General features: G+C 48.4%; 1 protein-coding gene and 1 pseudogene across 1 annotated transcript; both read left to right on the plus strand.

Annotated features, from left to right (window-relative positions):
• Nucleotides 1-1,238: 1,238 nt before the first annotated feature.
• LOC112413356 (transmembrane protein 42-like) lies at nucleotides 1,239-3,454 on the plus strand. The gene is made up of 2 exons (XM_024765302.1): nucleotides 1,239-1,453; nucleotides 3,317-3,454. The coding sequence occupies exons 1-2, from the start codon at nucleotides 1,262-1,264 to the stop codon at nucleotides 3,452-3,454; spliced, it is 330 nt and encodes a 109-aa protein (XP_024621070.1). The 5' UTR covers nucleotides 1,239-1,261.
• Nucleotides 3,455-5,572: 2,118 nt separating this feature from the next.
• LOC112413357 (protein SET-like) lies at nucleotides 5,573-6,650 on the plus strand (annotated as a pseudogene).
• Nucleotides 6,651-9,933: the final 3,283 nt, after the last annotated feature.

A 9,933-nucleotide genomic window follows, 5' to 3' on the forward strand; every position in this document is an offset into this window, starting at 1 on the left:
AACTAAAAATAGAACTACCGAATGACCCAGCAATCCCACTACTGGGCATATACCCTGAGAAAACCATAATTCAAAAAGAGTCATGTACCACAATGTTCATTGCAGCACTATTTACAATAGCCAGGACATGGAAGCAACCTGAGTGTCCATCGACAGGTGAATGGTTAAAGAAGATGTGGCACATATACAATTGAATATTACTCAGCCATGGAAAGAAACGAAATTGAGTTATCTGTAGTGAGGTGGATGGACCTAGAGTCTGTCATACAGAGTGAAGTAAGTTAGAAAGAGAAAAACAAATACAGTATGCTAACACACATATATATATAGAATCTAAAAGAAAAAAAAAAAAGGTTCTGATGGATCTAGGGGCAGGACCGGAATAAAGACGCAGAGGTAGAGAATGGACTTGCGGACTCGGGGAGGGGGAAGGGTAAGCTGGGACAAAGTGAGAAAGTGGCATTGACATATATACACTACCAAATGTAAAATAGATAGCTAGTGGAAAGCAGCTGCATCGCACAGGGAGATCAGCTCAGTACTTTGTGACCACCTAGAGCGGTGGGATAGGGAGGGTGGAAGGGAGAGGCAAGAGGGCGGGGACACGGGGATATATGTATACATATAGCTGATTCACTTTGTTAGACAGCAGAAACTAACACAACATTGTAAAGCAATTATACTCCAATGAAGATGTAAAAAAAAAAAAGCCCTAACCATCCCTACCCCCCAGCCCCCCACCTCCGCTTTCTCGCTGAATCTGCCGGTCTCTAGCGCCCTCTGCCAAAGTATCTCTACGTTTTGCGCTTCTCGAACTAGAAGGTGCAGGCCAGACTCCTGGGGGTCTTGCTAAAATGCATACGCTAATTCAATGGATGTGGGGCGGAGCCTGGGGTTGGGCGTTTTACTCATATTCCCACGGGAAGCTGATGCTGGACCACACCGAGTGACAAGGATTGAAACTGCTAGGCAGCGAAGAGTTATTCGACAACAGCAACCACAGTACCAGTCAGCCTTGGACACCGGTCCGGTAGTGCTCCTCGGAAAGCCTAAACGTAATACGGAAAGCCGGCCACCCTCGGGAGAAGGCTGTCCTTGGCTCGGCCGGTGGCCCCGCCCCTCGAGGCCCTCGCGGAGCCTCAATTGGTCACCCCTCTCGCGCGAGCGTCTCGTCACGTGAGGCCGCCGTCCAATCGCGGAGCGATCTCGGCCCAGCCGGTGGCTGGCGCGGCTGGCGCACGGAGAGGTGGTGGCGGGCACCATGGAGGGAAGGCCTCAGGTCGCCGGCGGAGGGGTGTGCGCGGCTGCCTACCCCGACGCCTCCGCCGGATTCCCCCCGCACCTCCAGGCGGGAGCGATGCGGCGCCGCTTCTGGGGCGTGTTCAACTGCCTGTGCGCCGGCGCGTTCGGGGCCTTGGCTGCCGCCTCCGCCAAGCTGGCCTTCGGCAGCGAGGTCGAGCCGGGGGCGCCGCTGCGGCGGGCCGGCGGGTGGGGCCGGGGCAGGAGGGGCGCTGCAGGGCAGCGGGGCTTCGGGATGGAGCGGGGCTGGGGGCGCAGGGGGGCCGCCTCACCCGCGCTGGCCTGTTTGGTCCACTCCGCAGCCGGGCACTACTGACAGCGTGGGCAGGAAGGCATCCCTCGACTCCATATCACGCCCATCCCACGTCCATTGTAGGTGGTAAGAGACTTCGGGGACTGAGGCTTGTACCCTTATCTGGGACCTAAAATCTGTTCTCCGATTGGGCTAGTTCACTCTCGGGGAAGACGCACACCTTCTACATCCACTCTCTATCTCTCATTTTAAGCCCTTTGTGCCCGAACATTTCTCTCCACGTGACTGTAAAGGCGAGACACCTGTTGCCCATCTGTTTAACTCCGTAGTTCATGGCTGTTTTGACTGATCTCCCCTGCTGGCGGAAACTTGGGAATTTGGGATATCCTAGGTATAAGGGAGACTGAGAGAAACATTCTGGACATAACCCCGATGTTGAGAACTCCTTAACTGCCTCCCCATGTCTGCTAAAGGCGTACCTTTGCCTCTCCCATCGCGAGTCATAGGCCACCTTCTGCTTGTTAAAGAGATTTCATTGCATCTGCAACCCAGGGTTAGGCCCTGACCTGGGCAGTAGACAGGTTGATTCTTTAGGTTTAAGCTAATCCAGTGGGAGCTGCCATGCTCGAGATTGGTATCCTGTTGGGTGTAATTCTTGGAGTAAGTGGTCCAAAGTAAGATGAGTGACTATGAGCCATGAGGTTTTTCTAGTCTTCTCAGTTGTGCATCAGACCGTCATAAGCCTTTACATAAGCAGGCTGGCACTGGCACATAAAATGCTTCTGTGTAAATTATACAGAGACACTCCATCCTTAAGACTGTATATTCAGCTGCTGATGAGAAGTAAGAGGATGAGGTGTAGATGGGCACCATCCCCAGGGGAAGCAGCTCTGTCTGCAGGCAGGTTTATAACTCAAAACCAAACAAGGGGTCTGCATATCCTTTGTGTAGGAGGCTTCTAAAGATCCTCTCTTCTTTCAGTGCTCTCCTTTAAAAAAAAAAAAAAGAAAAATATCTGCAAGTTCTCCAAGTGATGCCTGGGGTCACCAGTCAAATAGTCCCCCGTGTGGTTTCCCTAGGCATGGCTGTGTCCTAGTTTAGATCATGGAGCCACACTTCCTGGGCCTGAATCCTGGCGGCTCCCCCCAGCTGTGGCGTTTTAGGCAGGTTACTTAATGCCTCAGGTTCTTTATCTGTAAAATGAAGTTAAGGAATAAATGAAAATGTACTTAAAACACTTAGCACAGGGCCTGGTACAGAGTAAAAGCCCAAGAATGCCCAGTGGGACCGGCCTGAGTGGGTTTTAGCCTTCACAGAATGAGGGTGGGGGTGGGGAGACGACTAATTCATGCTTTACCTGACCCCGGGAAGTGACGACTCCGCCCCTGATTTACTCATCCCTCAGACTGAGCAATAACCACTTGGCCTGCTGAGACTGAACTTCATGCACTCGTCACTGTGAGGCCAATAAGGGACTGGTGTTCAATAGAAGATAACTGGTATGGATTCACATTTTACTTCTGCCCAAGGTCACATGGCTGGCAAGATGGCCAAATAGCTGTCTTCTAAGAGGTTGTTTCAGCTGTTAAATGGGTGTGCGCCCTGCTGAGGGTTAAGTGAAGCCCTGTGCAGGAAAGCTCTGAGAACCCCCAGGCTGTGGTGGCCCGGCTGCCAGCAGTAGCCATGACCCTGGCTGCTGTGAGGGGGTCTGCCGGTCATGCTGCCCAGGGCTGGCCGTGGCTGCAGTGACACTTTCTCCTGCAGGTGAACGTGGGCTTCTGCATCTTAGGCATTATTGTGATGGCTACCACCAATTCTCTGATGTGGACGTTCTTTAGCCGGGGCCTCAGTTTCTCCATGTCTTCAGCCATTGCATCTGTCACAGTGACACGGTGCTGTTGATTCTCACGCTCCACAACCCCCCCAGTGATCCATGGCAGGTGTGGGAGACCCTGGGGTTGGTGGGCTTCCTGTATGGACTTCAGTCCTGTTGCCTAACAAAGGCCAGTCATGGAATTGTGGAATCAGTGACTGGTGGGGCTTTCGACAACTTCACACTGATATGTCAGGCCGTCAGCGTCATGCTTCTGGATTATGGCAAGAGAAGGAAAATTAGATTAATAAATACTTTTTTTGTAAGTTAAAACTGCCAGGTGTGGCATCTTAATTCTTTCCTACTTTTTTTCCTTTCCTAAGTTTTTGGAGTAAGAGCAGCCAGGGTGAGCTGCAATTCCCGGAGGGGGAGTTGAAACTCCTCCGCTTCCAGACCTGCGGCCTGACTGCTCTCTGCCTGCGTGGTTCCTTCCTGACTTCACGCAGGCTGGTGCTCTTCAAATTCAGGAGCATCTGTCCATTCTCTTGGTACCAAGGAGAAAAGCTTGACCTCACTTTGGGGCCTAGTTTTATTTTACTTATTAGGAAAGGAAACTGGCCCAGAGGTTGCTCCCACCCCCTCATGTTACTTCTTCTGCCTTTTGGCCCCATGACTTTTTTGTATCTTACGCCATGTGAATCTAATTCCTAGTTCAAAACAGTCTGTTTGCTGCCTGCACCCTCTCCCCGTGCATAGCTTCAAGTGCGATGCTCACCTGCCCCAGTTCCCCGGGGCTCCCCTGGCTGTCTGACAGCCCTCCCAGCTCTCCTGAGCCTGACTGCCAGCCCCAGGAGGTCTCCTTTCACATCCCCTGCAGGAGAGAGGGCCTTCTTAGCCACGAGGCTGGGGGAGGAAGGCCCCTCCTCCCCACGCACATAGCACCTCCATTGCTCTCCTCCATTACTCGTGGCAGTGGCCGGTTGCTCTCCAGAGCTGTTCTGTGACTCCCAGTGACTTTGCTGTGGCCCAGCCCCCTCTCCAGCTGCTCCCTTGCTGCCTCCTTCCCTCCCCCACTCACCGTGCCTGAGTCACCCACAGGTCTGCATCTCAGCAGTTCTTGAGGCCACCACAGCCAGTCGTGCCTCCATGCTTTTGTGCCTGCTTTTCCCTTTGCCTTGGATTCCCTCCTCCTTCCCCTGTCCCTGGAAAACTCCTTCATATCCAACAGGGCACAATTTGCTGCTCTTTTTGAGCTGCCACAGGGGCCAAGGCCAAGCAGTGATTCACAGAATGGTAATTGACTAGCCCCACTTAGACACATTGAAGCCTCCCAGCCTCACTGGGAGGGAGGTTTTTTTTTTTAATTTATTTTATTTTATTTACTTTTGGCTGCATTGGGTCTTCGTTGCTACCTGCGGGCTTTCTCTAGTTGTGGCAAGTGGAGGCTACTCTTCATTGTGGTGCGCAGGCTTCTCATTGTGATGGCTTCTCTTGTTGCAGAGCACAGACTCTAGGCGTGTGGGCTTCAGTAGTTGTGGTGCGTGGGCTCAGTAGTTGTGGCACACTGGTTTAGTTGCTCCACGGCGTGTGGAATCTTCCCGGACCAGGGCTCGAACCCGTGTCCCCTGCTTTGGCAGCTGGATTCTTAACCACTACGCCACCAGGGAAGAAGCCCAAAGGAGATGGTACTCTTGTTACTCTCATTTTAGAGGTGAGGAAACTAAGGCTCAGAGAGATTGGGTCATTTGCCCAAGGTCACACAGCTAATGAATGCCCAAATCACTGTGTGACTCCAGGGTTTGCCTCTTAATCCGTATAAACATCCTGCCTCCCACTTTAGCAGTTAAAGCCCCGGAGAGGTCCTGTGGACGAGGAGCCTGTTTTACAGTGTCTAATAGCACTCCCCAAGTCTCACCTCCTACCTCTCTGAAGGTGATGCTCCCTGGAACACTCTTCATATTTCCCTGATCAAATATGACCCCATTATTCTACCAGTGAGGAAGATGAAGGCCATTCAAGGCTCTTCAGGGTGTGTTCACATATGTGAGTCAGGCACCCATCCAAGGCCAGACGTGAAGGCTGCTGAGAGCTGGTGGCCTGGCCTCCCTAAGCAGTTCATGAAAAGGGCAGGAAGAAGTCCATCTCGGAGCAGACGTTGTCACGAGGGGACCCAGCCCCCCATCTAGACGCCTGCCGGATACATAAAGATGCTTGAGGAGGAGGAGGCTGCTCTGGGAGATGGAGCAGCGAGCTGCAGCATGGAGAGTGAGGGAGGGAGCTGAGCCGCCTGCCCGCTCGACATCGCCTCCCCTCCACAAGCAGGAGCCCGTGCTGGGCCCAGCATGCTGCCCCAGCCCCTCCCGCGTCGTCAGGCCATGAGGGCAGCGCGCGAGCCAGGGGGAGGGAGAGCGAGCCAGTGAGCGCCAGCAGGAGGCGTCTGAGGAGACCTCAGAAAAAGAACAGCAAGAAGCAATTGAACATATTGATGAAGTACAAAATGAAATGGACAGACTTAAGGAGCAAGCCAGTGAGGAGATTTTGGAAGTAGAATAGAAATGTAACAAACTCCGTCAACCATTTTTTCAGAAGAGGTTGGAATTGATCGCCCAAATCCCAAATTTTGGGGTAACAACGTTTGTTAACCATCCACAAGTGTCTACACTGCTTGGGGAGGAGGATGAAGAAGCGCTGCATTATTTGACAAGAGTCGAAGTGACAGAATTTGAAGATACGAAATCAGGTTACAGAATAGATTTTTATTTTGATGAAAACCCTTACTTCGAAAATAAAGTTCTCTCCAAAGAATTTCATCTGAATGAGAGTGGTGATCCATCTTCAAAGTCCACTGAAATCAAATGGAAATCCAGAAAGGATCTGACAAAATGTTCAAGTCAAACGCAGAATAAAGCCAGAGAAAGAGACAGCATGAGGACCCAGAAAGCTGCTTCACCTGGTTTACTGGTCATTCTGATGCAGGTGCAGATGAGTTAGGAGAGGTCATCGAAGATGATATTTGGCCAAATCCATTACAGTACTACTTGGTCCCGGACATGGATGATGAGGAAGGAGAAGAAGATGATGATGATGAGAGGAAGAAGGATTGGAAGATATTGATGAACAAGGGGATGAGGCTGAAGGTGAAGAAGATGAAGATGATGATGAGGGGGAGGAAGGAGAGGAAGGTGAAGGAGAAGATGACTAATGGAACACTGATGGATTCCAACCTTCCTTTTTAAATTTTCTCCAGTCCCTGGGAGCATGTTGCAGTCTTTTTTTTTTTTTTTTTCTCCTCCTCCTCCTCTTGTGCTCAGTCGCCCTGTTTTTGAGGTCTCTTTTCTTCTTTATACCGTGGCTTACAACTTATTTGGGGGGGAAATACCTTGAGCAGAATTCAGTGGGAAAAGAATCTCTACCCCTTTCTGTTCCAAGTTCACTTTTATCCCTTCCTGTCTCAACAAAAACTTTATGGAATCAATACCACCATGCTCTGTGGGAAAAAAGAAAAACCTTCTGCTCCCTTAGCTCTGCTGGAAGCTGGAGGGTGCTAGGCCCCTGTGTAGTAATGCATAGAATTCTAGCTTTTTTCCTCCTGTCTCTGTATATTGATTGGGCTCAGAGACTACACTGTGTCCCTATGTGAATATGGACAGTTAGCATTTACCAGCATGTATCTGTCTACTTTCTCTTGTTTAAAGAAAGAAAAAAAAACTTTAAAAAATGGGGTTATAGAAGGTCAGCAAAGGGTGGGTTTGAGATGTTTGGGTGGGTTAAGTGGGCATTTTGACAGCATGGTCTCTCCTTTGACATGTTTAATTGTGATGTTTAAGGGACATCCTTGCAGTTTAAGATGACACTTTTAAAATTCTCTCCTAAAGATGACTTGAGCCCTGCCACTCAGCGGGAGAATCAGCAGAACCTGTAGGATCTTATTTGCAATTGACATTCTCTATTGTAATTTTGTTCCTGTTTATTTAAAAATTTTTCTTTTTGTTTCACTGGAAAGATGATGCTCAGTTTTAAAGGTTAAAAGTGTACAAGTTGCTTTGTTACAATAAAACTAAATGTGTACACACACACACACACACACACACACACAAAGTGCTTGTTGCTGACCCAGACCCTCTCACACTCAACAGATGTGCCTGCAGGAGACCACGGGACACAATGAGATGTTTGTCTAAGAGGAAGGTTTGTCATTTTTCAAAAAGCAGAGAGGTATGTGTCTCCATCCAAGAAGATGGGGAAGTGTTCACTGTGTCCCTTTACTCATTGCAGAGGTATCACATCTTGATCAGAGAACGAACTGTGTATCTGAATTTGTCTCTCTGGTGTGCACCCTGGATGATGGGTTGGAGTTTGTATGCTCTGGAGCCGGCAATTTGACATCCAGGTTAACAGCCAATGGCCTGATAGGTCAGTGTTACTATCTTTTTTTCTGGTTTTAGAATTTTACTTATTTCTTTTTAATGTGTATAATTCAATAGTTTGTTATTATATTCACAAAGTTCTGAACCATCACCACTGTCTAATTCCAGAACATATTATCACCACCAAAAGAAACCCACACCATTAGCAGTCACTCTATCCACCTTCCCCCCAACCCTCTGGCAATCACTAATCTGCTTTCTGTCTCTATGGATTTGCCTATTCTGGACATTTCATATAAATAAAATCACACAACGTATGGCCTTTTGTGTCTGGCTTCTTTCATTTAGCATAATATCAATATTTTAAAGGCACATCCAGGGCTTCCCTGGTGGCGCAGTGGTTGAAAGTCCGCCTGCCAATGCAGGGGACATGGGTTCGTGCCCCGGGCCGGGAAGATCCCACATGACATGGAGTGGCTGGGCCCGTGAACCATGGGCGCTGAGCCTGCGTGTCCGGAGCCTGTTGCTCCGCAGCGGGAGAGGCCACAACAGAGAGAGGCCCGCGTACCATGCAAAAAAAAAAAAAAAAAAAAAAAAAGGCACATCCATGTTTAACATGTATCAGTACTTTATTCCTTTTTATGACTGAATAATATTCCATTGTGTGGATGTACCACATTTTGTTTATCAGTATATCTTGTGATGCACATATGGATTGTTTCCACTTTGGCTGTTGGATAATTCTGTTAAGAATATTTGTGGGAACTTCCGTGGTGGTGCAATGGATAAGACTCCGTGCTCCCAATGTACGGGGCCTGGGTTTGATCCCTGGTCAGGGAACTAGATCCCACATGCATGCCGCAACTAAGAGTTCTCATGCCACAACTAAGGAGCCTGTGTGCTGCAACTAAGACCTGGTACAACCAAATAAATATTTTTTTAAAAAAAGAATATTTGTGTATAAGTTTTTGTGTGGATTTGTGTTTTCAGTTCTGTTGGGTATATACCTCGGTGTGGAATTGCTAGGTCATATATAACTGTATTTAATTTTTTGAGAAACTGACTGCTTTCCAAAGCAGCCACGCCATTATACATTCCAACCATCAAAATACGAGTGTTCTAATTTCTCCACCTTGTTGCTGACAATTTTTATTGTCCATAATTTTATTGTAGTCATCTTAGTGGTACCTCATTGTGGTTTTGATTTGCGTTTCCATAATGACTAATGATGTCAAGCGTCTTTTCTGTGCTTGCTGGTCATTTGTGTATCTTCTTTAGAGGAATGTCTTTTTAGAGCCTTTGCCCATTTTAAAACTGGGTTTCTAATATTTTTATTATTGAGTTGTAAAAGTTCTTTAAATAAAAGAAAAAGTTATTTAAATAGTCTGAATACAAGTGTATCTTATCAGGTATACGATTTGCAAATATTTTCTTTCATTCTGTGGATTGTCTCTTTCACTTTCTTGACATTGTCCTTTAAAGCGTGAAAGTTTTTATTTTGATGAAGTCCAGTTTATCCATTCCTTTTTTGCTTGTGCATTTGGTCGTATCCGTTGCCACATCAGAATATGACCACAGATAATGCAGGGCCTGTCTTAGATCATTGAGAGGACTTTGACTCTGAGTGAGTGTGCAGAAGAGACAGCTGGTCAGCCATATCTTAAAGGAGTCCCTCTCATTGAGAGCAAACGACAGAGGGCAAGGGCAGCAGCAGGAAGACCTGTCAGGAAGCTGCTGCCACTGCAGATGAGGGAGAGGAGCCTTTGGTGGCAGTGGGGGTGATAAGAAGTGATCAGACTCTAATGCACTTTGAGGGCAGAGCCAAAAGGATTTGCTGATGAGCTGGATGTGCCTATGAGTGGAAGAAGTCAGTGACCTCCGTGGTTTGGGCCCTACTGTGTGCCAGGTGCTGGCGGCACTGAGAGATTCGTGGTGCAGAGCCTTTTCTCACACATTATCTCAATTAAACAACAGCTCTGTTAGTCCAGCTCTTCTAGAGTTGATCTTGATGGTAACTGGAATGGCCAGCCTCATGTGGGTGAGGTCAGGGGGCCTCAAGAGTCAAGCAAGACAAAATAATAATAGTTGAGATGTAAAAGAAAGTCAAGGGCCTTTAGTTCCTCCTTAAGCTTTGCAGATACTAAAACCCCCAGCAGGTGGAAGAAGTTAACTGTGTGCTGACCACCAGCACGTAGCCCCCA

This window comes from Neophocaena asiaeorientalis, unplaced genomic scaffold (genome assembly GCF_003031525.2).
Source record: "Neophocaena asiaeorientalis asiaeorientalis breed wild unplaced genomic scaffold, Neophocaena_asiaeorientalis_V1.1 scaffold409, whole genome shotgun sequence".
NCBI lineage: Eukaryota > Metazoa > Chordata > Mammalia > Artiodactyla > Phocoenidae > Neophocaena > Neophocaena asiaeorientalis.